General features: G+C 41.8%; 1 protein-coding gene across 1 annotated transcript in view; it reads right to left on the reverse strand.

Annotated features, from left to right (window-relative positions):
- Window positions 1–17775, reverse strand: part of T265_08081 (hypothetical protein) — a gene marked incomplete at both ends in the record, with an annotated part of 29563 nt that overhangs the window by 6246 nt on the left and 5542 nt on the right. Inside the window, 9 exons of the mRNA XM_009173780.1 lie at window positions 213–313; window positions 797–913; window positions 2072–2188; window positions 3886–4112; window positions 8413–8632; window positions 10121–10223; window positions 10300–10472; window positions 11241–11426; window positions 13140–13322. Coding sequence (XP_009172044.1) covers window positions 213–313; window positions 797–913; window positions 2072–2188; window positions 3886–4112; window positions 8413–8632; window positions 10121–10223; window positions 10300–10472; window positions 11241–11426; window positions 13140–13322 — 1427 coding nt within the window. The remainder of the gene's footprint in view (window positions 1–212; window positions 314–796; window positions 914–2071; window positions 2189–3885; window positions 4113–8412; window positions 8633–10120; window positions 10224–10299; window positions 10473–11240; window positions 11427–13139; window positions 13323–17775) is intronic.

A 17775-nucleotide genomic window follows, 5' to 3' on the forward strand; every position in this document is an offset into this window, starting at 1 on the left:
AGCACGGTGCGTACACGCAGACGCATCCATCCTTTGTGTGGTCTCGGAAAGACGGTCGAATCGTTTGGTAATGAATTTCCGATTATTTGCTTTTTCTGAGAGACAAGGGCTAAAAGAGGCTGGTATCATTCTAAGCTCGGCTTGCATCACTTTGGAATCTCAGTATAGTTCATATTTGGCACCCATCTTAGGATAAGGGGACCAAAACTTACCGTAACAGATCATTTTCAGCGCGCAGTTTCTCAAGCTCAAGTTGTTGCAACTGAGTCTCTTTTTTCATCTGCTTTATACGTTCTTGCAACGTTCGTTTTTTCTGTAAAGGTGCACAAAAAACTGGTCTTCACTTTCACTGGACTGAGCAATTTTTGGTCCTTTCCTAACATGGAGCTTAACACATTTCTACTTGTGGTGCAGTATAGTGTTGTATGGTATAGCACAGTATGTTTTCTCCATCTTTCTCTTCTACGGAACCTTAGGTTTTACAGTTTCCAAAAGTCTGCACATTACAACGCATTCAGTGGAAACTGAAGTTTCCTGAGCACAACTGAAACTGTTTGAATCGGACTGAGAAAATTCATGAATGCCTTCTAGCTTTGACGTATAAGCTGCCCATCACCGCAGATGTGGGCCAAAATGTGGGCATTTTCTGAATAGTGTAGGTCAACTAGAAGTAAAGCAAGTGAGCCATCTTTTATGCAGTTTCAGATCATGTGCCCTAGGCACCGTCAAGAAGTGGAATTAACTATACACTCGCCTGGCTGGCTCCCTCCATATAGTGTTTGAAGCTGCTTCTCACAGATGCGAGCTGCTGCTGCAGTTCCTGATTGGTGTCTCGTAGCTGTCGGTTTTCAGCATCCTTTATCGAAAGCTGCATCGCGTTCAGCTGCCTGTCTTCCTTGCCGGTTGGAACAGACTTGGAAATAGAAGGGAATCAGGTCCGCATATAATACCGAGTCAAACCGCCGAAAAAGTGAAACCAGATTATTTACTATATCAGATTTTTGACTCTCCAGTAATCCCTTAAGTAAGCAGTTCAAGGGGGTCGCTAAAAACCTGAGGGCTTTAAGTGGCAAACGGCAGGTACAGAGTTACATGTTTTAAATCTACGGGTTTGTGGTAGCAGCGCACAAGATGGGACAAAACTGTTCATGAAATCCACGGTGCATGTGTGTTGGTGCTACGTGCAATGTGGCAATGTAAGCCTTCGTAACGAATGTCAAGCCAACTTTTTAGATCAGTCACCGAATAGGATGAAACTACAAAAGGAGGAAGGTGATTCATCGGTTGACGTATCCATAACAAACTCTTTTGGCAGTCCAACCGACTCAACTGGTCGGCTAGCTTTGAGCAACTTTACGCAAAAGCCCTGGAATATTGAGACAAGTGTCCAATAATCCAGGAGTCACCAATGAAATTTTTAGTTTGTCTACGTACATTACAATTCTGATATCCCTCATAATCTGGTTCGTTGTTGCTTGGGTGTTGTTTGATTCTAAGCGCGAGTTGCCAAACTTCTATGGTTTACTTGATGTGTGATTATGACACCAGATGGACTAAACTTTTCGATGAATTGTCTCAAGATAGCAATTTCAAATAGCTGAAGCCTTCGTGGATTGGAGCGATTAGCTCAGACTCTACTGTACAGAAGCATGAAAGTCGTTTTCTTGAAAAGTACGTGACAGCTGAGTTCCTATGGAGTGGGCATAAGTTTCTTGGACACAATGAGGATCGTGTTATTCCTTGATGCTATTGCGCTTGTATAGTTCATCGGCTGATCAGGTTGTGAAATGCTGACAGAAGAAAGACAAAAGGTCACACTACTGACGACAACATCAAAACACGGGGAAAATCAATTTTTTTCGAAAACACAGGATATTTCGTGTTCTTTAATGAACTCTATGAATCTGTTCTTCATATGAAACCCCACTGCGACAAACGATGACGGTCAAATCTCAATAACGGTTGTTTTCGGACCACATCACGCTATAACAAACTGCAAAAGAACAAGGATATAAATGCTTTCAGTTTTCATATCGGAAATTAGATGCAAAGCTGATAAACACTAGCATACCTTTGCGATGGAATTTTCAAGTTTCTCCGCCAACCGACGGTTGCATTCTTGCACCTGTATCAAACGTCCGTTTAATTCGTCAAGTTCACGTCTCATTCGTAAGCTTTCTTCATCATCCTATGGTTAGGAGAGAACTGTAAGCATTCAGCCGAAGGACCGACACATGAGTTTTTCTACTAGTCACATACCATGGAAACACTGCGCCCAAAGACTTCGACCACACGAATCAGCTCAGAACAAAGCCGAACGGATAGAATACTCATTGGTATCTCATTTAAGAAGCAGTAACAGCAGTTATACTCTCTGTAAGGAGGCCGTCTGCCTATGGAGGGAACGGATTGTATGTGGAATGGAATTTATTGTTAAAACGAGATTTATGTGATCTCTTTTGAGAGTGGTCTCTCCAGAGGGCTAGGTTATCGTCGAACTGAGTTTGTAGAATTTAGATTTTGGACTGTATGAGTTGTTAATGAATACCGAGAGAATCGCAACTCGAATGTATCGACTAGAACAGTCCAGCCTTTTGACCACCGCACGTGGTCTTTTCTTCTTGATGAAAGTGTGTCTCCGTCCACTCTTCATGCAGTCGACCTGTCAGACACAGAGTATCCAGCCCCTAAATGAAAATCTCCATATACGTTTTATCGACGGTAATGTCTCCAGCAAATTACCTGGACAGAATTCTCAGTCTGGAATAAAAACTTGTTTCTTGTGGTGTCAGGAAGTTCACTGAAATCCTCTCGACTGAGGCCATAACTGATGGACACGAGCTTGTGCCAAATATGCAGTATCTCACAGATAACTGTGATTGGCCACACTGGCCACACAATGCAGAGCAGTGTACACACATTTGAGTTTTTCAAGAGTGTAGCAAAGGAGTCAGCTCATCTTGGTAGTCCATCTTGGTAGTTCGGCAAGGAAGTTGACTTATTAAAGTACTTCAGAAAGTAGGTTGCGGTAAAAATTACCTATCTACTTTCAACATCCCACCAAAAGCAATTGGACTAAAATGGAACTTTCACTGAAGGTTTTCAGCAGTGCATTAAATTTCAACAAGTTTAAGTTGTCAACTAGGTTCAGGATATTGCCCGTCGAAAGTTTCCTGGTCCAAGCGAAATGCACTCCTTTGTGAACAAATTTGGTCTTGGGAAAAACTCACCTTGAACCCTGATGAATCTCCCGTTTGTGATGTTTCCAGTTTATTACGAATATACATGTATCGCGATATCTCGAATATCGTAGACTGAAACATGAGGCGGTCTAGTGCAGCACATTCAGTCGCCTGGAAACATCAGCTGGGTTCCATGTGAGTCTCTCGCAAAACCAAGTTTGTTTGTGGATGAGTGTATTTCGCTAATTTCGCGCAATTTGTTTTCAAGTAGAACATGAGGTTGAAGGAAACTCGGAGACTGCGCTACCTGATGAGCTCCAAGAAGGGCGAAACCGGTCGTGAGCTGTCGAAGAATTTTCAGTAACCTTGTGAGAAGTGCATTGCGGATTCCTAGTCTTGCTTTTCACGGTGCCACCTTTCGCTACAGATAAATAGCTCCGGAGTTTCACTCATGTCATCAAGTAGGGGTGTGATTTCACATTCTAATATCCAAAGGAAGAGCTTTTCGACGTTGCGCGATCTCCTGCTATAACTCAGCTGCTTGAGCAACTATCGTTGAACCGGGAAACTGAGGTGTACATTTCTTTCTATGATGTTCCTATCAAAGTTTATTGCACAAATCCGTACTGTCAGTCAACGGGAAGGCTAGTTTTCGACAAACAATACAGCTACCAACCTGTCAAAATCTTAACCAAAACAGTACCTTTGGTTTGATCGACTTCTGAGCAGTTTCTTCAGAATTCAGAGCATGTTGTGTTATTCGCAGCTGCTGGGTCAGTTGTGATACTTTAGCCTCCAACCTTATGATTTCGGTGCCTAGTTCTTCTCGAACAGCAGTTTCGCGCTCGGTGGCTTCCAGTTCTCGTTTTGCTGAAGACGACTCCACCTGTTGACATCGGTCGCCCATTAGCTGAAGGTCACGTTCAAGAGCTAAAGTGAAAATGTCGAGCAAGTAAGAAACTAGTGTACACTGTAGCAATACACAATAGTCACACTGGCATTCTAATCAAACCCGTATTTGCTTCCAGAATACCGGGAAAACTTTCACACCAAAGCCTTATTTTATTTTTCATGCTTCTGAATTCTACTTAAGTAATAGCACCGACACGGAGGAGCGAAGGCATAAGATACTGACTGTTTAACTCTAGTTCTAAAGTTGATTGAAAATAACTCGAAAACTTTTTTGAATTCCCTACAATTAAAGACAGCCAAAATGTACGCTCAAAAGACCATAACAGTCTGTTTTGCATATTGTACCACTCAGCTGATATTTGGATCAAAGACCACACAACTCACTGATAGATGTGACAAAGCTCTGTTACCGAAACACTCCTCATTCCTACGGTTCACATCCTGAATCATGAGGTCGTCATCGGGATACGCTAATTTCGCTAGCGTGCTTGTCTTTTCATCATCATCATTGCCATCATTGTCAGCTGTAATAGTCGTGTACTTGTCGCACAGTAACCCTAGCGGCCACACTTTCGTTCACCGATGACTTGAGGAAGTTGGGGTAGATGGGTGGGCATTGGAGGCGGGAGCTGATAAATTGGTGTGTAAATACTGCACTGTCAGCGGACTGTTAAGTGGCGGAATTGGACCATGTCTGACAATGTATCTAATCATTGATATGGCCCGTCTCGGATAACAGGTGGTAGCTGGAAGTGCTGCAGTCCCCAGAAAAACCTCCTGTAACAGAAGTCACTGGTTTTGAAATTGTGTTCAGTAAAGCGGTCATCACTCACAATAAGCAGAAAAAGATATCACAAAAGAACTGGGCTGAGCGCTACGTTTGTCTAGATCGATATGGCAATACAAACGATACAGCACTACAAACGGCTGTCACTTTGTGTGAAGTGAAATTTATTCCATACTCATTTTATTCAGCTGAAAGATTAAAATACCATGAAGTAGTTAGCCTAAACAAGGCCCGAGTTCGGGAGTGAAAGCTCTCGAGGAAAATATGATAGTGGCGATCATGTGTGTACAGGCATTGGCCATACATGAGTTCTGGTTTGTATGAGCTTGATAGCACGGCAGCTGGTGGGCGGTCTTGAAGATTGGTGCACTGCTGCAGTGAATAAGACTAGGAATATGGTTTGGGCGCTTCAAATAGTAGTTTTTCCGTTCTTCGGTTACTAATCAGCTGAAAAATTGGAGGCTTTAGTTGCCAGTCCGGTCAAGTTCCCCACTACGATCACTAAACTAGTTTGTGATTAGAAAATACCGATACTACTTATTGAGTCAACTAAATTCGCTCCGCATTGGTTGCTTGGTTCAGTACCGTCTGAAATGATTGCGTCGCATTTGAATGCACTGAAATACTTGGTGCATTATGCGATCAGGGTCGCAAAGAGAAATTTGGACTACGAAAACTATCGAGGAGAAATTCCTTCTTTAAACTTACAGTGATTCATTTTAATTTAGAGCGACTAACCGTGGAACCGATCAAATAAAACAAGCTAAAACGTAATGGGTTTCAAGATGCTTGCATTCGGATGAAATGAAGGATAAGTTTACATTACCCTTACTGGTTTCCGTTTGTTCGTTAGCTATATCACATCGCTGGGAGGTGAAGAGTTTGCAAATAAATTGCTCAGCCATGCAATCAATCTTACTGTATTAGGTTGTTTTGTAACGTTATATCAGAAGTGAGAAAATACTTTCGAACATTGTTCAGTTAACGACCATCTAAACATCTAGGTCGTACACCGGTCTACATCGTACTATATGTGTCTTGCTGGCTAAAATTCGACACAGACTGTAAATTTTTGCCTATCTCGTTGGTTCACTCATTACCTATCTCAAAACTCGGACTATATCGGTAATTCGTCAGCAATTATTGTACACGGGTTGATTTTCGACCGACCGAGCTCCCTTGTATGGTTCTCTGAGTGTAGCATATTCAATCATGGGAATTTGGTATCGAAGGAACCCGCCGCCACTCTCTAAGAGGATGTCGTCCTGAACTAAACCACTACATTTGGAAACCACCTGGATCTCTTCAGTTGCGTGAGATATCATGATAGTGTCAAAAACAGGAACAGCCCGAGGGCAGAGTGTGTCCGGAGGGCGGCGGTCCTTAATAACCGAGCATCATATCATTCGGACGGATGTGTCACGTGCAGGATACGGATCAAACGAAAGCATGCCCTGATTGGTTAGAATGCCAGCCGATCTGGATCGAGCATCTTAGCTTGACGCTTCTCCCACCCTTACGGAGATTCTAGCACGACCCTGTGGAACATTCTGTGGTTACCCTATAATAACTATAATAAATTTCCTTTGTCTCCAAAAAGGCTGTCTGAAGTTACCGTGCCTTTTGACACATCATAGTGGGCGGAGCAGGAAACCAAGGGACCAATACAGAGTTGCATGACCATTCAGTAAGGCCCAACAGAATGCTTCACAAAATTCCGTATCTATGGCATATTTCCTGCAGATAAAGCTGCAGTAAAAGCTGTATGCTTTTGGAGAACACATTCAAGTGATTTTGACGAGTCCTAGTATTCCATTATACAACCAAAGCATTCTTCGTTCGTTAGGAAACTCCAAGGCATTGCCTTCACTGCATAGCTCCCTTCCCAATTCCGCCACCTAACAGTCCACGACAGTGCTGTATTTACGCGCTAGTTTTTCAGTTCCGCCTCCAATGCGCAGCCACCTGCCCCACCTCCTCAAGTCATCAGTGGACAAAACTGTGGCCGCTAGGGCTACTGTAGGACAATTACGCGGTTATTAGAGCTGATAATGATGATGATGGAAGGCTTCATAGTAAGAGACGGATCTGACAGTTTCCTGATAGTTTATGATAAGAACAAACCATCCCAAAATTACAACAGAATTTCATGTAGGAAAAAAGATTCTGATGGTTTAAAGTTCTAGTACAACGTGAAATGAGCATTCCCACTTTCGAAAAAAGTTCGCCCAATAGATATTTTCCCAGAAGCGATTTGGTTGTCTAATTTCTTTTGCTGTGAAAGTTCTTTTCTGTGAAAGTTCCTTGTCTGCAGAAGTCCGTGTAATGAAGCAGGGTACACTTGACCTCCATATACCAACACTCGGGCATAAAAAGAACAATGGCGTTCGTGCGGCAGACAGTTGTGTCTGCTATCTTGGGCTAATTTCACCCTTAGAATAAGGCTAAATGAACTGGGTTCATCCACGCCAAACCGAGTTAAACTACGCTACCGGATCATGCTCTACCTAGGACTGCTCACATCATTCCTTACACACATCCTACCACAACCAGTTGATTTCATTACCCTTTCGCCGGATTAGTTTGGATGTCTGAAACTTCAGGTATTCATCTTAGTGAAGCAGGACTGAGATGGTGACCAAACTGGGGGCGCATTCGATACAATTGATTGAAATGCGTTACACACCACGCAGCACAAAGATTTCGAAAAACAAAGCTCCAAATGCCCAGAAAAAAGTGACAGACATAAAACCAATTTTTTTCGCCCGGAACTACGACAGAATTATAAGGGTTAGCTCAGGAGCACTTAAATAGCATCAGGTGACCGGAGATGGGGCTAGGTTCTCGTTAAAAGGTTGATCCTTTTTAGAAATTATGGGTAGAATTATTTTGTTCAGAGAGCCGAAGGTTGGGGCTTTGTAAAAAAAAGACGACAAAGATAAATTGCCTGGCTGAGTGAGGTGTGTGCACGCCGCAGTTTTGGGGATGCCGGTCAGAAACCTTTGGTCTGAGATGAGAGTTTGGTGTTTCGTTTTTATAGGACAGCAGTCTAAATCTATTTCGCTGTAAACTTCTGAATCCAAGAAGGTTAAGGGAATTTAGACGCGCCGACATCAACAAAAAACGACCTCCATGTTCTCGTTGAAGTATTTTCAAGTCAGTGAAAATGCAATATAATATATTCGTTAATTGATATCACGGTGCGTTCTATATCTGACAAAAGTTCCAATAGCACTAAAATATTATGAGTTCGTTTACGGTTGAAAATTTACTGAGGTAATCCTTCGGGATAAGCAGCAGTCTTGGAAGTGTTTCTCGTACACAGAGAGTACTTTGTTAGAAGCTCCCGGAAAATTGCACCACGAGAGACAGCGTCGCCAACGATAAAACACTTGAAAGGCCACATCTCCTAGCATTGTCCCTAGTGCGTTTGTATTTTAGGCTAACAGTTAACAGCCGACAGAACCGCACTACAACTGACAGATTTATAAGTGTGAACTTTCGAGAAGAATGGGTGGGCAGATTACTTACTCTGACACTTGAGAATAAAATCGTCCCTTTGTTTTTCAATTTCTGCTCGCTGTTGTTGTGCCTCTAGTCGCAGATTGGACAGCTCGATTCGAGTTTTATGGGTTAGATTTGTTAGGCGTTGTTCCGCTTCGGTTGATGAACGTACCGCCGTCGCCGAGCGCTGACGTTCTTCCTCAAACTCCGAGCGAAGTGCATTGTATTCCGTCCTCAGTAGCCGAAGCTGAAAGACATGTTAAATTTTGCTTTTCGTCACTTGCACACGCAGAGCAATGGTATTAGCTAACGGATGCTGACATTTCCTGTTAACTAATTAGTTAATAATCTAGCCGGAATCTGCTAGGGTTTAGCGGCTTCGTGACAATGTACTGTAGTCAATTCTGTGAGCTTTTCTTTGGAAATAGATGAAAAGTTCATCAGCATCCTGCAATCACTGACAGAATACGTCGAAAGGAATAGAGTCGCAGCTCCCGTTCGGGACTTTGGGATGATGGTTATAAGGTCAAATGTCCACCAACCTGAGATTCTGCGGAAGCAACTGAGCACTGCTTTAAACTGCCGGTCCATCACGCGGATTGATGGAAACAATAACAAGGAGCAATACATTGCGAGTTTTCTTAACCGCAAATCACTGCTACTTGGTTTTCGTTTAGGATGAGCAAGCTTGATAGCCAAACAACTAAGGAATACAGGAGCAAAATTTTGCAACTTAAGAAGATGCCAAATATCTACATTGTGAAATATTACCGTTTAGCCGATTGATCACTCGCTATCACACGACATATGGTGGGGCCACAACGAAAATTTGTACGTCAGTATTCAGAGGAGTTAGTCAATCCTCGTTGATATTTATTTGTCCGTATTATGGCAGAAAGTCCCACGAACAGTCATTACCAGTGGAAGTAGATTAGGCTTGTTGAGAAATCTAACGGGTTATTTCTGAAATGAAATGAGGATTTGTTGTGTGTCACTAACTACAATCACTCAGATCAGAACTGGTGTCATTTCCCGAATCGACCGTAGTTAGTAAAAATGCTACGAACCATAGACAACTATAAGTGAAAGACTTGCTAACATTGTCTTCACTATCGGAAATGACCGGTTGGTTTCTCCTTCCGGTAAGAATAACAGAGTAGTTTGGTCACTGGAATTAAAACTCACTTCATCATCATCGACAGCATGACATCAGTGTTCAACACCGGTGCTTCACTGCCGTACAACCATGATTTATTTGAAAGCCTTATTGTAAGAAAAAGAGTAAAGGTGGATGGGGAAGGGACTTAGTGCTAACTAACCACAATCATTCCGAGGTGCCTATACCTCCAGACACTCATTCAGGCGATCTGCATAGAAACTGACAACAACAACGCCACTAACATCTTATAGTGTCTCCAACCCTCATAAATGTATTGCGATTATTTTAGAGCTATTGTATAAGAGGTCCAAAACCAATGATTGAAAAGACTAAATTTCTACAAGAAGTACGCTGCAAACTTCATGCGGAATTAGTCTGCTTCAGTGTGCGAGTGGTCACTGCTTTCGTATTCACGAAACCATCAATTTTCTATAAAACTGTGGAGCACTTATAAAGGGAAACAAAGACGTTTGACGTCGCCTCTCCAATGACATGTATCCTAATCAAATTAATTTTCGAAAAGTTGATGAAGAGTTTTATTGTATGTCTTCATGGAAACGAGAAGATATCCATTACCTGATTCTTCAGGCTATCTCGCTCGGCCCGCACCTCCTGATTTTCCGCTTTCAAATCCGAACAGGTGTTCCTCAATGTGTGATTCTCAGTTTGAATTTTCTCCCTATGTTGGAAGGAACAATTTATTTTAATGAACGTTTTCATTATTCGTAGATTCATAGGCACACATTCAAACGTACCTTTCGGTTTTGCGTAGTTGTTTCTGTTCCTCCAATTCCTTTGAGACAAGCTCATACTTAGCAGCAAGTTGTGCATTCTCTTTACCGGCATCTTGCGATCTTGATATTTCATCCGCTGTTAGCCGTTTAATGCGCGAGTTCAAATCTTCTTTGATTTTACGCAGGTTAGAAATCTAAATGTTGAAAAATGCTCACTATCATAGCTGTGGTGCTAAGAATTACACAGGACTGCTCGCAAGGGTCTATTTCACAGAAACAGCACACTGCACCCAACGAACAACCATCCAGTTTTCCTGAACCCCTCCTGTATTGTTTACGACGACATTAACCCTAGAAACCGGTTCGCACCAGGGGAAAACAGTATAAGCTTAGCGGTAACTGTTTGTTTTGAGAAACATGCACAATTTTTGTAATCGGAAAGGAATCGATGTTTGGTACAAATGTGAAAATCTAATTGGCTAACAAAAAATGGGTCGATAAAGCAATTACAGGTCTTTTGGTATGTTCATCTGAAACCCACAGCCCCTGTTATTATTAATCAGAACTGCTGAGAAATCAGAGGGCATTATCAGAAGTGTACAAGATAGCTTTTGGTACCAGTCGACCGCATATTCCTCTAATTTCATTCGGTTGAGAAAAAGTATATTTCGAGTGATTGGGTAACGTGGCGAATATGGTTAGAATAAGCAATGAAGCGAAAATCTGCTTGGTGCAGAAATAAGATTGCGGAAGCCAAACAAACTTGCAGGACTCCACTCCTCATCAACGGTTCCTGACCACTAGTGGTCGTTTGTGGTCAAATTTTGGAAGCATAAACAAGCTGTTGTTGTCTGCATCCGGATTAAAAATGATTTTGAGGAGACAAAAGAAGGTGGAGGGCTTAAAGTGCATCAGATAATTTTCCCATCTTGACTTTGTTAAATAACTGGTCCATTACTTACTTCCGCATCGTAGATCACTCTGTTCTGTTCTATGATTGCTTGAAACTCAGCACGTTCACGTTCGAGTTCAGTGGTAGCTTTGTCAGCCTCTTCTCGAAGACGAATATTCTCGTTACGTGCTGCAGCAATTCCAGCATGTGCCTCAGCGATCTGACTTCTGTATACCTGTTCAACATCTTGTGTGACCTAGAAGTTGTAAATCGAGGAATGCATATTAAGCTGCCGCCGGGTAAATAATAAGTTCATCCGTTTCGCAGTCGAAATGCAGAAAGCAAACAGTTGTACTTCAAGTCCTCTTACCTGGTTCGAGTAAAGATGTTTTGGAAAGCTGCATTGTGAAAGCAGGAACACAAATGCGTCATTTCAAAATAAATTTATAATCTGGCGCTGAAGCACATGTTTCACCGACCTGTAACTATCCTAATGCCTGTTTTTTGTGTACTTTTGTAACTGTTATATTTTAACAGGAGGACTTCGTTGATTGTTAACAAAAAAGCCTGTAGTAACGTATTTGGTTTCTAGATTCTACAATTCACGTGCACGGAACCAGTCTCACTGAGTCTGCAGGCATGAAAGGTGGTGGGAGAATCGCATAGTCGGTCAGCCATGGAATTTGTCCTCTGCAAAACACGCTCAGTATCAGTCACTCAAAAGGTGTGGTGCACCCGATTACAATGCTCCAATTTTACGTTATGAGTCCATTATATTCAACTAGACACAGTAGTCTAAACAGTAGTAAGCGTCTCAAGAGTCTAACGTAAGAGACACCACCAGGAGACTATGAAAGTTAGTTTTATTGACAAGGATGAAACCCAGAAACTGTCAGAAAACAACAGACTGTCACGGGTTAGTGTGTCCTGTTTCCAACGTGAGAGTTAACGTTTTGTAGGTTCAAGTAAAACTGATGCTCATCTATTTACAAAAGCTGTGTGAATTAGTCCACCGGTGGAATGTGAGTGAGGGAATGTCGTCACTGATTGTCTACACATCCAGAGACAGTTACGCAGCTGATTCCAGCCGGATATTATGAAAAGATGCATTTTGTCAAATCACTTGATCGCTATGGTATACTTGGTGGACTTTATGTAAATTCGTATGCCCGATGGCGGAGAACACAAAGCTTTGTTTCATGAATCACCTAGGGCACCCGAGAATTTACTCGAACTTCATTCTTTAAAATACGCACAGTGTAGTAAAACGCATCCACTGCGAACCGTGACGGGATCTGTGGGAAACACTCGCTTCAGCAGAGTGGACACCCCACAGAATACTCTAGTCTGGTGAGATTCCGTGGTTAAGGATATAGCCCAACGTGTCACTAAAGTTTATTCTTTTTTTTACAGAACAAACACGTATTGGTCAGGTTAGGTCAGACATATCCTACGAGTTGTTAAAACAGACGTAAGAGCCTAATGTGTCTGATTGGTCCAACTGGAATCGATTACTTCAGAGGAAGATTCGTCATAAAGCTCGCATTAGTGGATTTTTTTCGCATTTTATTGTGAATAAATTTTATTTGTCTAGTTTTACTATAGGTTTGCATAAGCCCACCTAAACTTTCTTTACTTTAGCGTGCGATTTACCACAAAAGACTTCATCGGGTCTCCAGCTCTGGCAATTTCATCATGCATATGGGCTCCATATTATAAAAAACCGGCCAAACTGCTCTTCAAGCTAGGGATCAATTAGCCCAGTCTCGGGGACTCTGCCTACCTGATGAGCCCCAAACAGGATGAAACCGGTGATAGGCTGTCTGTGTATTGTTTTCTAATTATGAAGCAGTAAATGAAACATGTTACACTTTGGTTGTAAAATCGGTACACATATTCTAGCAAAGCTCCACCCTTTAATCTGAGCATAAGATTGTGTGTGACTCGTACGCAAATCTTGGACGTTTACCTGAAGTTTGACCATTTCCAAGCGTTCCTTTGTGACTTGTGATCGACAGGCTTCTTCGTAAGCCTTCTCTAGCTTTTGATATTTCGTTTGGAGTTCACCGATTTCCCGTGCATGCTTCTGTCCCGTTAGTTGTTCCTCTTTGATTTTCAGTGCCAGTTCAGAATCCAGTTTGGAATGTGAGGCCTGAAATATCAATGGGATAGATCACCAAGCATCCAAATAGACGCCTTGAACAGATGAGCATAGAAAACAAATTTCTCTGGCTAAAGATAATCTATACGAGAGTTTCAATTCGAATAAAAGCTTCACTTTAGTTTATTGTAGTTAGAAAACCAAATCGGTGTGCCGCTCACTGTGACTAGACGGTATTATCTTTCTCGCGTTCGATAAGAAAGATTTGGAACGCAAGCTGGGACCAGTGTCCCCAAAACCATTTATTCTATTAATCTCAACTATGAAACACATAGTCGTACAAGGTATCAAAGAGTTCCTGTACAGTCACCTCTGCACTGAACTTTTTACAACTTGGCAGAATCAGCCCGAATATCATGTTTTTACAGCCTTTGCATTGATGGAAATTGTATTTTTAGAAATTTATCCACTTGATGAAAACCCCCACCAGTCGTGGACAATTAGAGCTCATTGTGCACTACTATTTTTTATCGTATCAGTGTACACGACAGAATTATCGCGAATGTGCAGTGTTAGATTTAAAATTACTGTAAGATGTTCACACTCGTTTACTAAGGAGATAATCAATTAGTCTCTCCAGGAATCCATTCTCTGATGGATTCTCTTTCCCCGACCGAGATATCTTCCTAACTCCATTCTACTATCAGTGTTCCAACTGTCGCTTGACTCTGACTGGGACCTTCCAAGTGTGTGCATCTTCCGATTTATATGGTGTGCGACGAGGGTTCCATTAAGTGGGGCTGTCGTACGTTTTAGCCATTATTACAGCCAGGATAGCTGGCTCTTTTGTCAAAGTTAATCACTTGTTCATGAGGGGCAACAGTGTCCTGGATTTTATGTTGCACTTAGGTCCTGGTTTTACTGTGCGATAGAAGTTGATGTAAAAAGGCGTAAGTAAACCACAGCTAGCGAGTATTGGTGAGCATATCTGTTAACCATTATTGGACCGTAGCTATAATCATTCAGGTAAGCAGTAGGCTAATCTTTGTATTACTCAATACGATAATAATAGTAATAATTACCGCCGATATCCATCAGTTTCCAACATCTCCGAATGGCTGTCAACAGCGATAATGAACAAAGTGATAAGCCGGAATTTTTATCACTGACAGGAAGGCGGCAAGCTTTGTCTGAATCCGTTTCCTTAGCGACTGGTTTTAATAATAGATAATGAAAACAAATAAACGCCGGCAAAAAAACAAGTGCCTCAAACTATGGGTGCTAACAGACAACTATGACTGCTGCTGACTCCGTCTAAAACGCACCTAACAACAGTAAGGGCAGTGATTCCGAAGCATACATAACCCACTTATCGCGGCTGCTTGAGATGCTATATTTAAAACAAATCTAAGGACTTTACTGCTGCTGAGTACTTTCGAAGTGCCTTAATAGTACTAACCCAGCGCTCAAACTTGTGGGTCTGTGGTTTCCATCCGGCTTAAAATACATAATGACCCATGGAAATTATGAAACTAAGACGATGAAATTCATGTGATGATTTTATTATTTGAAAAAGAATAAATTTTATCCTATTCATTGTAAATGCAACTGGAAAAATTGTATTCTGAAACCGAAAATATACTACTCATATGTCCTGGTAACCAGTTAAATTTATAAATGTTGCATTCATGTTGCTCTACCTCTCGTTTTTTTACTTTGTTTGCTGTGCAAGGCTAACAGCCAAAAAGAACGCTTCATCGGTGAACACAGGATATCAGTGTGAATGTACGGTGACTCAAACCTCTGACACAAACGTTGATAACGTCGTTCTGAATTTTCCAAATATTCATACAATACATTTTTGCAATGTGAATTGCCACAGCCCTCGTCTGCCATAAAAAGTGAATGTGACGTGCATAACGCTAACTTTCAAGCAAAAAAGCTGTTAATGATAACACCATAGTTACGAGAAGTTCAAGCAATCGAATTGATGCACGTGTTCCAAGATAGCATACTAACTAGCGTTTATTGGGGGATCAGGATGGGATCGTCAGCCAACGGAAAAAAGTTTTGTACACTAACACTACGATTTTATGGGAAGCCAATGCTACGACATGAGATTTATGTGGCATATCGTGGAAATTCTTCTATATGAATTCTGTGGTGGATCAATTAGCCTATTTACTGCAGTATCACCAGCAACCATCAATTCAAGCCATATATTATGGAAAAAACTAACCTAACAAGCAAGTGAGACGCACCACAGAGAAGATGCGATACATGCTATATGAGGATACTTGGCAGGTTACGGCCCAATAATTAGCAATGGTTGCATTAGAAATAGGGTCATAAAATGCCATAGCAATGTCACTAGCAACCTTGTTGGAGAATATTTAAGCAGTAACTATCTGCTAACGTATCCTGACGCTGCGGAATTTTCGCTGCGTACACTGGGCTTTCTAGTAACGCAAGTTGTGTCTTGGTTAAAATATCCTCAAGCAAAGAGATGAAGGCGAATTCTGGTGAAAATGCGAGATGCAGTTTTCCAGTTTGGATCCTATAGGGTGGTCCGGACCAATGAGGCGAGCGAAATGGATGTGCAGACTGTCGATGCTAGCTAGCTTTTCAGATGTGGCATTAGAAATAAGAGCGTATTGCATCACGAAAAGGGTAATTCGCCAGTAGCCTTGTTGGGGAACATTTAAGCCGTGCTCTCCGCACTCCAAGTGCATTGCGCAAACACGTTGTACAGTCTTCCTGCGGTACTAAGAATGAATTTTGTTTCCGGGATTCGCAACTAGTGCTGTATTTTTGTATTAAGGAGCGCGCAAAACGAACTATGTCGGAAACATCGGTTTATTGGCTAAAACTGCGTGCTGACAACTAACTGCACCACTCTGAATGTGGATCGCGAGCGTCCTTACAGAAACACAGGAATGGACACAATAAATTATTGATCAAGAGATTGGACTTCAGTTCCTTTTTAAACTGACTATTTTCAAGATATATTTTGGGCCATAGCTGTTTCCAGTCCAAGCGAAAGTAATACGTAGTGGAGTATACTAAACTCAAGCATACGCTGAAATGAGCCTATCCAGAACAAAATTTTGATCCAGGTTTTTGTCAAACGTCTTAACATTGCTTTTGGGTTAAAAACTTAGTTATCTGTTGATGACCATTCTTGGGATCATTCGTCTTGGACAGAGTGACACTGCTTGATTTTCACTAGGCACACACTCCACATTCTCTTCACTAAAAAGCTTGATTCCAAAACCTACATCAGGATTTTGGACAAGAATTGCCATAGGAGGCTTTAGGCGATTACCGATGGCTTGAAGACTTTTGCAATGTTCGATCTGATCAATAAAACCATACAGCCAAAGGTGATTTTTATGGCACGGGTTACTCATATTGTTCTTAAATTATGCAGTTTTGGTTAGACTACTAGAGTTTGAGGCAGAAAGACTACGAGACTCTCTTTCTAGACACTGTCTGAAATTAACTCAACTCAACAAAACTTGCGCAGCCAGAAAGCCCAGTGTGCTCAAGGAAAATTTTGGGGTGTCAGGATATACTGACAGATAGTTTCTGTTTAGCAACAAAGGACAATAATTCCCCATTATTAGTTTTGGCCCTACTGCAATGAATAACCTTAAGGTTGAACCTGGTTTTGCTTACTTTGACGGTTATTGGCAGCTGATGCTATTAGCTGGATGAGAACTTAATCCCACAGATGGCCAGCGTGGAAATGAGGCGTGGCGTCGCACTCTACCAAAATCCTTTGTAAGGCCTGAGTAACTGTATATTAGTAGCTTACGACTCAAAGCTTTAGATGGAAGTTAACTAAGCAGACTAGGTTAACAAACGTCTCGAAGAAACCAGAACGGTTTATGTTCGCGCTAAATAGGATTGACTATCTTTTAATACCGCACAAGAATTCCATCTAGTGGGCCGATGCCCACCCTTGTTATAAAATGCTTGCGTAGCCTATCGCAGTCGCTAGAGTTTGAATCAATCGATGGTCATTCATCAAGAAAAACGAAAGAGAACAACAATCAAGAAGTTATGAAGGTCTAAAAAGCTTCCAAGTCTAATCGATCAAACACTCTGGTTACTGTTTTCCACACTTGTTCGTACATGCTTCGTGCGAGTTGCCTGCACGACCAAATTCACGCATAAAAACACATCCAGTGACCATTTACGCAGGTAACACCAAACGTTTGATCTACCGATTGTCAATTCTGGCGCGCACTTATCAGTGCACCGCTGCCAGCTTACCTTTGAGTTGAAGGTGCCCCTGTTGTTGCGTCTAACATTTTTAGGTTCGCGAAAAATATCGGGGCTCAAAACATGAGTGAAGCAGTCATACATACTACTACTGGCCAAACCGTCTGCTAGCTGTGGACTTCACCGCACACTTTGCTGCTGGCACCAACGTGAACAGTGTCCCATGCTAAACTGGGCCACTGACAAGTAAATAACTACTTTTGTCCGTGCTTCTCGT

This window comes from Opisthorchis viverrini (genome assembly GCF_000715545.1).
Source record: "Opisthorchis viverrini unplaced genomic scaffold opera_v5_199, whole genome shotgun sequence".
NCBI lineage: Eukaryota > Metazoa > Platyhelminthes > Trematoda > Opisthorchiida > Opisthorchiidae > Opisthorchis > Opisthorchis viverrini.